At 56.2% G+C, this 14793-nt stretch overlaps 6 protein-coding genes across 6 annotated transcripts; 4 read left to right on the forward strand and 2 right to left on the reverse strand.

Annotated features, from left to right (window-relative positions):
• Positions 1-732: 732 nt before the first annotated feature.
• Positions 733-2145, forward strand: MAM_04926 (vacuolar protein sorting-associated protein VPS4; the record flags this gene model as incomplete). Its single annotated transcript, XM_040823724.1, has 3 exons — positions 733-1352; positions 1417-1867; positions 1924-2145. 3 exons carry the CDS (start codon positions 733-735, stop codon positions 2143-2145), a joined length of 1293 nt encoding a protein of 430 aa, XP_040678395.1.
• A 753-nt stretch (positions 2146-2898) lies between these two features.
• MAM_04927 (Ribosomal RNA adenine methylase transferase) lies at positions 2899-4654 on the forward strand (the record flags this gene model as incomplete). Its single annotated transcript, XM_040823725.1, has 2 exons — positions 2899-3037; positions 3102-4654. 2 exons carry the CDS (start codon positions 2899-2901, stop codon positions 4652-4654), a joined length of 1692 nt encoding a protein of 563 aa, XP_040678396.1.
• Positions 4655-4982: 328 nt separating this feature from the next.
• MAM_04928 (uncharacterized protein) lies at positions 4983-5918 on the forward strand (the record flags this gene model as incomplete). Its single annotated transcript, XM_040823726.1, has 2 exons — positions 4983-5472; positions 5566-5918. 2 exons carry the CDS (start codon positions 4983-4985, stop codon positions 5916-5918), a joined length of 843 nt encoding a protein of 280 aa, XP_040678397.1.
• A 660-nt stretch (positions 5919-6578) lies between these two features.
• MAM_04929 (Lipopolysaccharide-modifying protein) lies at positions 6579-8644 on the reverse strand (the record flags this gene model as incomplete). The annotated part of the gene is made up of 2 exons (XM_040823727.1): positions 6579-7699; positions 7777-8644. The coding sequence occupies 2 exons, from the start codon at positions 8642-8644 to the stop codon at positions 6579-6581; spliced, it is 1989 nt and encodes a 662-aa protein (XP_040678398.1).
• Positions 8645-10255: 1611 nt separating this feature from the next.
• On the forward strand, positions 10256-12577 carry MAM_04930 (DASH complex, subunit Spc34; the record flags this gene model as incomplete). Its single annotated transcript, XM_040823728.1, has 2 exons — positions 10256-10299; positions 11887-12577. 2 exons carry the CDS (start codon positions 10256-10258, stop codon positions 12575-12577), a joined length of 735 nt encoding a protein of 244 aa, XP_040678399.1.
• Positions 12578-13358: 781 nt separating this feature from the next.
• On the reverse strand, positions 13359-14459 carry MAM_04931 (RING finger domain protein; the record flags this gene model as incomplete). The annotated part of the gene is made up of 1 exon (XM_040823729.1): positions 13359-14459. The coding sequence occupies one exon, from the start codon at positions 14457-14459 to the stop codon at positions 13359-13361; it is 1101 nt and encodes a 366-aa protein (XP_040678400.1).
• Positions 14460-14793: the final 334 nt, after the last annotated feature.

The raw sequence follows: 14793 nt of genomic DNA on the forward strand, positions 1-14793 counted from the left end.
TTACGTGGGAGAGGCCTATTCTCACTGAAGTCGGTTGAGGTTTTGATCTGTAGGCTTTTGGGTGGTTTCTGTTGCGCCGGCGCTCCTTTGCCGTGAATAAGCCCAGATGCATTCGAGTCTTTGACGTTGAACTGTCGGGTTCTGAGTCCCGTGGAATTGTCTCGAGATATTTTTTATGTCCCGCCAGGTGTGCGCAAGAGGGCAAGGTCGAGGGCAGAGAAACTAATTAGCACGTCTGTGGCCAGACCATCTGAGCATTTGCAACTGAATAGCGGCAGACCATGAGTATGTAAGAAGTGACAATAGTGAAATAACTATTTTGAATGCTCACGTACGCGGCAGCCAAAAAAGGATTCCGCAGGCATTTCTACCCCCCCGCGCCACTTCACCAATCAGTTGCTGCTCCGGACGGAGTACCTGCCTGTTACCCCGCCAATCCAAACTGGATCAGGTACAGGCCGGTCGACTCGACCAACCCTGACGTTGACGTTGACAACTTTCTTGTGTGGACTTGACGTTACCTGGTCCCAGCAACGCCCACGACTGCATCACGCCTCATTACCGACTTGGCGCCTTGCTGCTACTCCCCTGTGTCTCTCAAGTCATCCACACCGGACCATCGTCGAGGAGTGTGGAGTGTGTCTGCGATCTCGCCTACTCGCACGCCTCTGTTCTGGGCCTTCCCCTGATTCTTCGCGATCCCGCAGACGTACATCACAAGACGGCGCCGCCATGTCAACGAATTTCCGCGACCGGGCCATCGCCGAGGTCCAGAAAGCTATTGCTGCGGACCATGCAAAAGAATACCAGAAGGCGTTCGATCTCTACATGTCCAGCATGGAGTTATGGGTCAAGGCCCTGAAGTGGGAGAAGAACAAGGCTCTCAAAGCAACCATGCAAGAGAAGATGGCGACCTATCTTGACCGTGCTGAAAAGCTCAAACAATTCCTGCAGTCCGAGGCCGACACCAACGCCAACGGTGGGAAAGCTCTCATGGGCGCAAATGGCGCAAGCACCGGCAAGGGTAAAGGTGCTCCCGAGGATGACGATAGCAAAAAGCTCAGGAATGCCTTGTCCGGAGCCATCCTGCAAGAGAGGCCAAATGTTCGGTGGGAAGATGTTGCCGGCTTGGAAGGGGCAAAGGAAACTCTCAAGGAAGCTGTTGTCTTGCCCATCAAGTTTCCCAGCCTGTTTCAGGGCAAACGTCAAGCGTGGAAGGGTATTCTGCTTTATGGCCCCCCGGGCACTGGCAAAAGTTATCTCGCCAAGGCCGTCGCGACGGAAGCCAACAGCACATTCTTCAGCATCAGCAGTTCAGATTTGGTGAGCAAATGGATGGGCGAAAGTGAAAGGTGGGACAATTCTTCAGGACTTTGCACGTGGTTTCTCGGTGCGCTAACAATTGGTCTCATGTAGACTCGTAAAGGCTCTCTTCTCCATGGCAAGAGAGAACAAACCGTCAGTCATCTTCATCGATGAAATTGACGCCCTCTGCGGTCCACGTGGCGAGGGCGAATCCGAAGCCTCTCGACGTATCAAGACTGAGATCCTCGTCCAGATGGATGGTGTCGGCAACGACAGCAAGGGCATTCTTGTTCTTGGCGCGACCAACATTCCCTGGCAACTTGACGCAGCCATTCGTCGACGATTCCAAAGACGGGTGCACATTGGCCTGCCAGACCTCAATGGAAGAGCAAGAATGTTCAAGCTTGCCGTTGGTGATACAGACACTACCTTGCAAGCTGGCGACTATAATACGCTTGCCCATAAATCCGACGGGTTTTCCGGAAGTGATATTGCCAGCGTGGTGCAGCAAGCTCTCATGCGCCCTGTTCGCAAGATTTTGCAAGCTACACATTTCAAACCTGTAGGATTAGATGTAGATCCGGCTCGGTCATGGAGCAGCTTGCTGACATGCAATAGGTCATGAAAGACGGAAAGAGGATGCTGACGCCGTGCTCTCCAGGCGACCCGGAAAAAATCGAGATGACCTATGACGGCGTCAATTCCGACGAGCTCTTGGCGCCTGACGTCTCGCTGAAAGACTTTGAGATGTCCCTAGATGATACGCACCCTACAGTATCCAAGGAGGATGTTCAGAAGCAAATCGATTGGACCAATGAGTTTGGAAGCGAAGGGGCCTGAGTACGATGCAAAGGTGCCCGGTACGATACGATACGATACACACAAGTATATAGCATGACGGCGTCCTCGGGAGTTGAACTGGCATTTGGCGAGCTTGCAGAGTTACATTGATAGTGCGGAGTTGTTGTGTTTTGCAGGCTGTTCTGTTACTCCGTACTTGGTCCGTACTTTCAAGGTGTGGAAGAGACAACCGACGACTCGGGACAGCTTGTGTCGGAGAGCTCAGTTACGGAAAGGGCGCACGCTCCTAACTGTACAAGCTGGTGACGTGTAGAAAGATTTTTCTCTTCGATTTTTCTCCCTCAAATACAAGCAATGCCCCCAAAATCCCAAGTCCTGACATTCTGCTGGAGGTGGTGCCGGTTGCGACAGAAAGGGTCAACGTGTGGACCCTTGTTAATTGTCGACAAGGATGTAGTTGTAACTCGTGGCGGATCCGATAAGGAAGGAAAGTCCTGCAACGTCGCCAAATTCCAGACCAGCAATCAACCTGCCAAAGACACTCATTTGCATCTGCGAGCAGCGCCCACTACATCGACGAGCTAGTCAACATCATTATTGATGTTGGCATCATTCAACCATGGCCACAATTCTCTTGCAAGGTTGGCTGTTCGGCCAGTCTTGCTGCAAGCTCGTGGCAAGGTAACCACCAAGCCGAGGACTGCCAAAGCCGAGAAAGACAAGTCAATCCCCAAGGCGAAAACAGCAAAGGAGGCGACAGAAAAGGCAGCCGCAAAGACAAAGACATCACCTATGCTCTCAGTGACGAGCGACATTGCGCGCCAGCTAGATCTTACCGGGGTGTGGAAGCGAGCCGGGGGACGGAAGAAGGTGAACGCAATGCGGGCCATTGAGCCTCGCAGAGTCAATATAGTCAGCGAGGCTTTGTGTGGTATGATATGACACCTAGGAACCTACTGACGAAGACTCCTGAAGTCTAATTTTGAAAATTACAGACGACATCATTCGGTATATTGCGCCCTCGCTCGAGCGCCATCGAGGGTGCGACCTGGTCGACTTGAACCCCGGAGTAGGAGTATGGAGTCGCAAGCTACATGGATTCCTCGAGCCTCGCAAGCACGTCATGATGGACCTCGATGCCGAGCTGTACAGTGGCTTCCTTACTGACCTCGTATCAAAAGACAATGTCAAGCTGATAGCAAAATCTGGGTTGGTCTGGAAAGACATGCTCGAGATGCTCCACACAAGCTTGTCCGACCAGCAGCAACAAGTTGCGCAAAAAGACACACCTAGACGCAACGACACGCTTCTTGTCACGGCGAATCTGTCCACGTTTCCCAAAAAGGCATTTCACGGATTCGACAGCATCAGCTCCATGATTTTATACCAGTTCATTTCGAGCATAAGAACATCAACCTTGTTTCACCGGTACGGGCTGATCCGCATGCTGATATGGGTCAATGACGAGGACAAGAGGAGATTGCTGCCGCGATCCATTCACAGGCGCAAGAGGAGTGCATTCGAGGCCGAGATATCGTGCGAATGGGTCCATGAGGTAGCTGGGCTGGATGCCAAAGTGCAAGACCGGAATGCGCTCCGTGACGAGTGGATCAACACGGAGTCGGCTGCTCAAACACTTGAAAGAATGAGAGCTGCCGGGTTGTCCATGCCCAAGGGGCGAGAGACGCTGATGTACTCGAAGCTGCAAGGAGAGCCTGAGCTGTTGGGACAGAAGCTGGCGGGTGAAAGACCGCCGTCGCTAACACGGCCATTCAAGCAAGAGCTCGAGGAGCTCGCTCAGCAGGGCTTCTCTGAATCAGCCGAGACTTCAAAACGCCTCAAGGCGCTGAGGCAGCGTGAAAAATACGACCAACAAGCCGCACTCATGTATCTTGGCCTGCTTCAGGAGAGAGACGCAGTGGCGGCGTTGTCAGCGTCCTCACCGACCGAGTTCGAGCGGGCCAACGCGGCGTGGAACGAAAAGATTGACTGCCTCAAAAAGAACGCACGCAACGAGTTCAACGGAATCAGGGACAGCTACCACGTCTTTCGCCAGTCACCACCCGCAATGCTCTGGGACAGGAGGCCATACGAGCCCCTGTCCGCAAGAGGGGAAGAGTTCTTCCCCAACGCGCCGACGGCACTGCTCGACATTCAGCCAAAGGCCATGCACCCCGTTTTCAGGCAACACGGTCCCAACAGCTCACGCTCAGGCGACATGTCCGACGTCATGCTGCGGTTCTGGCTACACCACACGTTGCTGCCCATCCAAAAAGCCATGGAGGGCCTCTGGGGCGGATTCGGCCATCTGATTACAGAGTGTCCCAGCGTGAGGGATCCGAGCCGCGGTGGCACGCCCATGACGGGGAATGGGGCGCTCACCGTAAGAGCCATGAATGGCGAGCAGTGGGCTGAAATCATGGAGGCGTGGATGAACTGGCCCTTTATGCCGAGCTATACGCAGATGCTGGGGAGGCTGGTCGAAGAGGTCGACGGTGACGGGGACGAGGAAGATACCAAGTCTGGGGCGACTGGGTTGGAGATTTAGAGCAGGGCCGGGCCTTGTACGATTAGACTTGAGAAGTCCGGCGTCGCAACATGGACCAGACTTGGACTGCACAGTACATAGATCGTCCTGGGAGCGCATCAAGATTCGAGGCCAACTCAACGTGGCCACGTCCATGGTCCTTTGTACAGCCTCCTCCTTGAAGACTAGGCTCCACGCCATCAACCACGCCACGCCGGCCAGGCACACAGACTCTGTCCCAAACTGCTCAACTCTTCTCTCTACCCACGGTGTCCCGATGTCCCGACATTGTCACAGAGGAAACGCCCGAGAAGACGGCATGTCGCAGCTCCCCCCTTGCCACATCGCGATGCGGCTCCTCCCGGCGGTCCTGCTCCAGCTCCTGCTCCCGCTCCCGCTCGCCACACACGCCGACGACGCCTACGACTTCTTCCCCCACCGCCCGAGCGGATGGGAAGCCGACGACAGAACAATCTGGACCAACAGCCACCTCAGCAGCATCTACCTCGTGCCCACGGACCAGCGCGAGCACTGGGGCATGTCCCTCCCGCCCTGGGACGTGGCCGACCTCATCGACGGCCACTGCGCCCGCGGCGGGTGCAACACGACCGTGACGCTGCCCAGCGCCGTCCTCGCCCACGACAACCGGCCGCCCGTCACGGGCAACGTGACGCTCCGCCTGTCGGGGCGCTTCGAGACCAGCGACAGCTACAGAGGCACCAGGCGCGACTTTGTCGAGGTCCTCAAGCTCTTCCTCAAGGTCATGTACGACCCGCTCGAGACGGAGTTTGTAAGGCACGCGGGCGAGCACGGCCCGGCGAGGAACATTTCTGAAACGGGTAGGTCTCGCGCGTCCGCGCGTCCGCCTCCGCCTCCTCGCTCCTTGAGGGAGGACAGCTGCTGACCGGCCGACGCTGCCTCGGCGTCCCAAGGCTACCGGCCCGTCTACACCGGGCCCAAGGTGATCCGGCTGCGTGTCAAAGTCAACCACGACTCGCACCTCCCCGTGCCCTTTCTCTCCGTCTACGTCGACGGCGGCACGCGTCGCCCGCTCCCCAGGCCGGCCGGGTTCTGCAAGGACCTCGCGGGCCGGAGGGGCGCGCTCCTGGACGCCATGTCGCGCAAGTTCGGCAAGGACCTGGTCATCTACCGCATGGGGTGTCTCGTGCCCAAGGAGAAGGGCTCGACGGCCGGGCCTCGAAAGGGCCGTGCCGACGACGACGCTGAGTGTCGGCGCAAACGGCAGCGGCAGCGCCACGGCAACACGCCATCCCGGTGTAGATAGGCCGGCGGTGCGGTTTCTTTGGCAAGCAGGACCACGGCGGGCCCCATGTCGAATTCTTTCCCGGTCGGCCTTTTTGCAAGCGCACGGCTCCAAAGAATGGCGGTGTGATATCGGGACGTACACACGGCTTCTTTGTGGGTGGCTTTTCGCTTCGTGTCTGACGGGGAGCAAATCGCAATATACCAAGACGAGGGGGACAATGTCGACAAAAGAGGACCTGACTTGCATCCTAGGGGTATCAATACTAAAACGTGGACGATTTGAAAAAAAAAAGAAAAAGAAAAAGAAAACTCATTGTCAACAGGTGAATACACAGAGGGAATCATGGCAAAAGCCAAAGCAGCTCGTTACTCGCCCCATCATACCCCGCGTCCGTATCAATCGTTCACAAAAGGGACGATGCTTGCTTCATGCCTGCCCGCCGCATAGTTTTATACATGTCTTGAGACCCTGGGTTTTTTCCGCCTCAAGAAAACGCCTTGCGCCTTCACTCCTTATCCAACACGAAGTCATGTTGGCAAGATGAAAAGTCCAAGTCCAATAGAATGACGCGAGTACAGAGTACGTGCTCCATTTTCCCCGCCGAGGCCCCGAAAGCAAATGCAAGCTCACTTTTCAGCTCTTGAAGCATCCGTCGACAGATGCAGTCTTGCCCTGATTTTACCACCACGACGACCATGGCTTTGCCAATGAGGGCTTCTTAACGACGTCACCTGTCCAGCCCATGAGCTCACGGTCGTCATCCATAACCCTGGCATATTCGAGCAACAGTCGCAGCATGTATATCCGCATGTCTTCCTTGCGAAGCACCCGCTCTGCCCATTCCTTGCCTTCCATTGCAATCTTCCTGGCAGCCTCATCGTGGGCACCGCGATCTCGGTATCCACGAAAGAATTCCATGATACCGTAATAGTCGGTGAATCGGTTGTCCATGGGAACGAAATGTTTCCATGGCACCAGACGAGAGTCATGCCACTCACGGAAGATGGTTGACTTTATCGGGAGAGAAGTAGACCGCAGGAACCCGAGGTATCGACCAGAAAATGAGTTGCCGTCAATGTCGGGCAGATACTTGTAATTAAACTGTTCGCTCAGCTTGATACCTTCTATGGGGTTGAAGTAAAAGTCAGTGTAGTTGCATTTGTTCCTTTGATCAGAATAGCTGCACATGAGGTCGATGAAGCCAACGTCAGCAAACTCGTCGACCCAATGTCCCAGGCTTTTGCCCGCAGAAGCCTGTACGCCGTAAGATTCCCCGGGAAGAGCGAAATTCTCTGCCCTGTCCTCACCAGACTCGACACGAGCGATCTTGGTGCCGTTGTTCATGGCGACGAACCGATGGCGTTGGAAGCCACGCCAATTGTGCTCCGTATTTCTACCGCCCGTTGCCACACCACGCCATATGGCCTTGTCAGTCTTCTCAGGCCATTCAATGCCGTGGTTGCCGTTACCGATAAAGCGCTCCTCTTCACTGTAGTACATAGGGGCTGGCAGGAGGATCTCGTTGTTGACGGTCAGCTTGGAACCACCAAACAGGGGAATCATGACCTTGGTGGATTTGGTCGACAGGGGCCGGATGAGAATGCCCTCGAGGCCTTGCAAATCGGGCTGATGGCAGACTTGTATAGACTTGGTGTAGTTGGAAACGTAACCTTTGTGAAGATGAGGTTCCGCATATGTATTGTTAATAGTCGGAGGCTCTTTCCAAGAGCCCTGAAGTGGCGTGGTCCTAGCAAGACTGTCTGGTGGGCAACCACGGCGAACAATCTTCCAGTAGAATTCTAGAGAAATGGCGTTAGTTTGTGTCTCCATTGAGAAGAATTCAGTGGAACCTGCTACGTAAACAGATGACACTCACCATCTTTCTCCCAATTCTTATCTGCGACATCGCCTGCTAAGGAGCCGGTCTTTGGATCGGGCCAAGCGTGGAATTCGTTGACCGTCTCGCTCACATTTGCAAGCTTTCGTGTAGACAAGGCCGTCTTCATGTATCCATTGACGTCCTCCCAGGGGACGACCAGCCGCGGTTCGTCCATGGCGTTCAGGGCAATGTCCATGTCGGGAAGCAAAGTCTCGATCGTCTTGGTCATGTTGAGCCAGATCTTAGTCCACATCCAATCGGACTTGGCCGTGGCCGTACCATTACGAACACTGATGGTCATTTCGAATTGACTAGCCTCGCGGCGCATGGGCGCAGGGTCGATGCCCCAGAATGACTCTAGATCCTCGTATATCTGGTCGAAGAATCCCTCTACCATCAGAGCATGGTGTGACTGGGCGTATTCGAACCATTTGTCAAAGTGCGGAGGAGGATGCCTTCCACGAGCTTTGCGATAAGCTTGGGCAGCCTGCTCCAATGTTTTTGATTCGCCGGAAGATATCGCTGCGAACTGACGCTGCGCGTCGAACATGAGCTTTTCTATAGGATGCGGGTCTTCCGAGGCGGTGGCAGGCAGCGTAGCTTCTGGCCACCTTGGGGGGGTGCTGTCCGGCTTCGCGGGTTGTGGTTTCGCTGTATCTGCGTCGGTCGGCTTGTTCTTGCGGCCTTTGTCATGTTGAGGCGTCCCGTGGCTTCCCGCAGCCGGAGGCGTCAGATTCAAATCGAAGCGAACCAGATTTTCAGGGCTTGGATAAAGCTGCCAGGTAGCGACGAGGAGAATAAAGGCCAAGATGCCGAAGCGAAGGAGGCTTGATCGCCGTCGTATCAGGGGCCCAGCGACCAGCATCTTGGAGATTTGAATCTTGGACGGAAAGAGACGGAAAGGAGAGGCGTGTGCTGGTTGGCTCCCGCGGCAAAATGTGATAGTTTTTTGCTTGTCGAAAGTATCTGTCGTGGTTGTGTCGGCGGCAGGAGGCTTCCTCGGTTTAAGGGCTCGGGGCGCGGATGTCGGTTGCTTGGTCTCTTGGTCGCAAAGAGGAGTCGAGCGACTGCTCGGGTGCAGTGCAGGCGGCGAAGGGAGGCGCACGGCCTCGAACTCTGGATGCTCGAGTTGCCGAAGTCAAATTCTGGTGACGTCCTTTGGGGTTTGTCCCGAGCACATCACCTAGTGGTGCCGTGGACTAGCAGGGGATACGAGCTGCGTCGGGCTCGGTCTGCAAGTCTGCAGCAGCTCAAAGGCAGACATACAACAAGACGACGTTGCGCGTCTTCGAGTTTGGAGTTTGGCGTTTGGCAAGAGCAGGTCCCGTCAGAGGGGAGGTACCGACGACATCTGGGAAGACTGAAGTTCTACAGGAGCTGGGGGCTGCCCTTGGTCTGGTCCAGTCCGTGTCAGAGACTCAGAAGGTCACTGCGAACTGGCGTCAGGTCGGGCGCCGGGCGGCGTGTGCAGCGGTGGAAGTGGATCCCTGCTGCCGTGGGGTGCACCTGACTGGACCTGAGCAACTGGACCTTCCTTCCACTTGAGCATTCAATAGTGAAGTTGACATGTCGGCGTACCGCGTACTACTGCTACTACCACTACGGAGTACCTCTGCTTCTACAACTAGTGCTATTAGCTTTACTATGACGACGACGACAACGACGACAACGACCACGACCACGACCACGACAGCGACAACGCGGTGCAAACAACCTGACCGGTGCAGTCCAGCAGTCTCCAACGGCCCCGAGCGAAGGCTGGGGGTTAATCAAGTAAAAAAGGGGGGCCCCTGGGAATAAGTTCCTGGGCCGGCCGCCCGACAGTGGAGCCAAGTGCCGAGCTGGGAAAGACTGAGGGGATGCCGGAGTGGCCAGAAATAGACTGTCGGCTGAGAAATGGCCTGGTACTGAGTACAGGCCGTGACGAAGGATTGGCGGAGCGCCTCTCCATGCGTGGAGTACTCGTTACATGTCGCTATCTGTTGGCTAGTGCTAGTGCCTGGAATCCCGGGCGTTATCCATTTATGGTTGGACAGCTTATCCGCTCACACCTGCTGTCCCCCCTCCAATTGAATAAACCATAACCATTTTACTCCAGTCAAATAATAGCACGGGGCCCAATCCACAGAACAACCACCCTGTCTGTCTCTCTGCCGTCCCCCGACCGACCCCCAGACACATGGGACGGAGCCGATATTCTACAGTCTAGACTCCACACGGAGTACGGCGTACGTACTATCCAACAGGAACTACGGAGTAACTACTATCCCTGAATCATAGAACGCAGGGAGGCTTCCCCGAGCTGGGTCTGGGCCCGGTACCGATACCCGTCTTCTGGCAGCATGTCTTGGAAGAACGGCTGGACAAAGCCAACAAGCGAGGCGAGTACAAGCACGGAAATGGTGCTGTCCAACACGTCGCGCACACGACCCAGCCCATCGCTTTGCTTTTTGGTGGCAATCTATTGACAAACCCCATGAGGAATGCTGAGGCGCTGAACCTCTCGCAGGAGGCGCAATGGTATGTTGTCGTCGTTTCTGTTAGGACTACTCCGTACATTTGGCTACCATGTAGGCTAAAACACAGGTCATCCACGACACGACATACGAGTAAGACATGGAGATTGACCTGACCTGGAAGACATGCAATCTTAGGAGATGTCCTGGCCCACCACGTTAAAATCAGCGGCCACGGCTTGCGCCATGTGCGAAATCAGACGTGTCCGGCTCTTTCTTTTTCCTTTTCTCACCAATGTCACCATGTCGACACAGGAGGAAGAGCCGACTCAAGAGACGTGGCGTGACACAAGGGGCGCAAGTGAGAGCGACGGGACGCGACAGGGCGCGTCTACCCGTCTTTGCCATCCACCGTGGGTTTCCATCTTTCGGTTATTCTTCAATACGCAACAAAGCCTCTCCGTCATCACTACCGACGGCTGCCGGCGAGCCAAGGCAAGGCTTACTCAAGTCGTCAACGGTCAACGTACGATTTGTGGCAAGACCATGTCTATCAAGTGAACATGCATAGCAAAAGGCACGACAACAGTTTATATGTATATGACATCGAGATGATTGTGGGCCGCTAGCAAAGAGCATTCCAGGGTGTTGCGTGGCATTACGCACGCGTGATACTTAAAAAGGCGTTTGCAAACGTTGAGGGAAGCAATGCTACCTACCGACTTAGCGGTAGGCTAGTCCCTGGCGTGACAATGTCGATGGTATGGAATACTAGTGTTTTCTCTTTCCCTCCCATCGAAACTGGAACATGAGGTGGCGCCTGGCCTCGTCTTACTGTATCAGGTTTGGCTTGGTCAAGCGAGGGCTACGCGTAACGATAGTGATGGCAGCCTAACTGCGGACGCGTTGAGAACAGCGCGAAAGGCAATGACGGCTTTCAGAGCGTGCTGACAGACCCCTTGTTTAGTATCGCCAGTTGATGGTTATTGCTGGCTTTTAAAAATATTGATAAAAATTAGCTACGTCAGTTAGGCCTCGAAAAAAAGAGAGGAAGCCGTATAGCGTGTGTTATACAACCGTCTTGTAAATCTTTGGCGTCTTTTTTCTTTTTCTTGTTTTTTTTTTTTTTTGGGCCGTGAATAACTGTAGATCCAGATCCAAGAATGCCGAAATATGATATAGCTTGTCAAAGACGTTCCCTTCACCTCGTCGACTCGAACCGGGAAGAATGCCACCGTCAACTCATGTCCAATACCCGCCTACATGCCGCTATGAATACATCTTGTTGAGCACCTCAAGAGGCAACACCAGCCCCGAGGGTTAGGGTTGAGGCGCAGTGCGGGGCCGCCTTTGTCGCGTCGTCCACAGCCGGGATTCCCCACGAGCGCAACATCGAAGCACTCCCGACGTTCGCACACCCAGACACGCCCCAACGTCCATCAGCCCGTTTTCCCTATCCGAATTGCCTTTTCGCCAGTGCGCGCTTCCTCGACGCGTCCTCGGTAGCCTCATCATAATGTCCATCTTGTCCGGCCATCTCGAGCAGATATCATACTCGTGCCGGGGAATAGACTCCCTGCCGTAATGCGCCTCCACCCACCACGACGTTTGAAGAATCGTCAACATCGACAACAGGCTGACTCGTTCCCAGTTTCCCGCAACCCAAGATCTTCACAAACGCCCTCCTGTCTAACCACGACATCACATGCCTGATCAGAGACACGGAAGCCCACGAGAGAGCTCTGTTTTCCGTCCCGCCGCCTGCCCCCCCGGCGACCCGGCGCCGCCGCAGCGCCGAGCCAGAATCCAAGCCCGGGGGCAGACGCCAAACCGTCTTCAACGTCGCGTCGGGCGAGGTGACGACCGGCCCGCCGACCCGCGGATCCGCGAACCCTCGCCGCCACACCGCCGTCGCCGCCGTCCTCGGGGGCGAAATGCACTCCCAGCTGCGGCGAGGAGAGACCGATCGCAGAGGCGACGTCGACGTTGAGATTCTGCTCCGCGGCGCCGAGAAGCTCTGCGGCGTCTACGAGCTGCCCGGCGCGAGGGACCGCATCTCCACGCTGCGCATCAAGCATGGCAACGGAAAGAACACGACGGCATACTACGAGGCCCGTGTGGCCGAGCAGGCCGAGCAGCTGGCCAGCATGAACAAGAGCTGGATGGACGAGGGAGCAAACGAGCCAGACGACGCCCAGGACCAGGACGAAAGCGAGCTGTGGACGGAAGATGATCTGCGACGGGAGGAAGCCGAGGCGAGGGAGATGGAGGCCAAGAAGAGGGAGCTCCAGGCGAGGCTGCGGCAAATGGAGAAAGACCTAGGAGGCCTTATGAACATGTGATGACGAACAGGGAAGAAAAAAACGACGATGCCCACATGCTCCGTCTCCCTTCCACGTGCAAACAACCCGCGTCTGGCAATCAACCACGACATGCGAGATCCCTCTCGGGGCGTGGACCGTCAGAGCTTGAGTGAGTGATCGCCGGGCTGTGCTTGTCCCTCGCCTCGCCAGCATGCTGCGCCCGGAAAATTGAAATCAAGACAGGCCTGCGACCCCTCAACCTCCCCAACCTCATCCTCATCCTTGTCAATAGTAAATGTCGACACGCCTCTATGCTTCCCTGTCGGCCTCTTCGCCGCCGCCGGCCCCTGCGAGCCATGCATGCATTCAGGCTCAATACCAGCCGACCCTGCCGTCTGGGCTGGCTCATCCGCTCTCGTTTTGCAAAAAGTCTTGTCTGCGCCAAATCTTTTGGCCGCCACGTCGGCGACGAGGACTAATTCGGAAAGAGGATTGACATCAAACGGTAGGCGTGCCAGCAAGTTGAAGGTTGGCGAGGATCCGCCAGCCTTCACCCGGCATTGGTTTTCGGTACAACCTGGTGGGACGCCAGACCCGGCAGAAGGGACAGACTGTTTCCGAAATGATGGCGGTGTCCAAGACGGCCATGGAGGAACCAGCGTTAACTAGTCACGCGGTATATAGACAACACAGTGTGTAAGAGGTTGCATATTTGCGCAATGGCGTTGATCCCGGACCAAGTCACAACTGCAAGTCCCAGACCTCGCCAGGGTATCATGTGCTACTGGAAAAGGAAAAAGTCGCGCATCCGAGAGCAGGCCTACGCCGCCCGTCCAGGCGATCTGCTCCTCTTTCTCTTCCGCTCGGCGTTATGTCTCGATCTGCGAGACCACTGCTCCGTGTCCCGCCGCCCTGCAGGAGGGTAGAACTCTCCTCCCCTTTGCGTGGCCCGCCAGCCACGACGCCGGCCCCAACTACCCTCGCGGAGCACGCGGTGCCTGTGCGTCTCGCCTTCAGGTTCGCTCCTCACAGCGTCTCCATGGTATTGAACAGCCCTGTCCCAGTCCTCAAGCTTCGTAAACGGACTCCGTAGCCAAGCGCGTAGCTCGTGCAGAAATAGCTGGGTGTTGTCCCTCCCCAAGAAGTCGGACAGCATGTCCTCCGCCTGGCCGCCGCTTCCCACGATATCCACGGATTTCAGGATGGCAATGATGTATTCTAGCAGAAACTCGGCATTGTTAGCCCGGCGACGCTGCACGGCCGTCCGTGGGCCGGCCGGTGCGGGCCGCGAAGTGCTCCCGTCGTCGTCGTCGGGCGCGAGGAACGAAAAGACTCCGAGTTCCCGCCGGATCCACATCCTCGCGCGGGAGACCAGGTCTGCGTCTGAACGGAACAGTTCTGGCGTCAGTTCGCGGTAGCGGGAAAGGCGGTTAGACCCGACGTGTTTGGAGTATCGCTGATGGCGGTAGACGTCGCGACGAGCAGCGACCGCGCTGGACGGGGTCGTCGGTCGCTCGCCGCTACGAAACCGTCTGCCCCGTTGTCCTCTGCACCCCGATCTCCCCCGACGCGCATAGTAGGCTGTGCTCGCGGACCTCGTCGTGTCTGTTGTGCAGGTGCTGGTCGAGGGCTTTTGGCCCAGTAAGGTCGTGACGGGATCTTGAGCAGAGCCGTGTACAAGTTTGACGACGGTGGCTTTGCAGAGGGGGCATCGCGGCGTTTCAAAAAGCCAGCTCGAGACGCACATGTAGTCGAAGTTGCGATGGCCACACGGCAGTGCCTTGCATGGCTCGGTGATGACATCGAGGCAGATGACGCAGCATTCGGCCGCGTCCTCCTCCCTGGCAGCTACTTCGTTGAGTGTGCTTCGAAGGACAAGGAGCCGGACATGGTCGGCGCTTTGTTCGTGCTCCTTCTCCATGGCGACATGCTCCGCGGAGATGCGACGAGGGCCTCGCGATCAAGTATGTGATGGATGACTGCTTGCCAGACGATATCCCGGATCCGAGTCGTGCTTCGAAGACGACGGTTGTAACTTGTCATGACCGACTGCGGCGGGGGGCAATCGGCGGCAACGGTGGGGTCCAAGGTCCATCATGCGGCGGGGTTTGGGCCTGGCCTCAGCACCATGGGGCGCTAGACGTCCAGGCGGTCCAGTGACTTATTAATGGCTTACTCTACCAACTAACTGACGTCGTTGAGACGCGTCTTCACGACGCGCCAGCGATCCACACTCATGTCCAGAGTCTCGACCA

The sequence above is a fragment of the Metarhizium album genome, assembly GCF_000804445.1.
Source record: "Metarhizium album ARSEF 1941 chromosome Unknown scaffold_11, whole genome shotgun sequence".
Taxonomy (NCBI): Eukaryota; Fungi; Ascomycota; class Sordariomycetes; order Hypocreales; family Clavicipitaceae; genus Metarhizium; species Metarhizium album.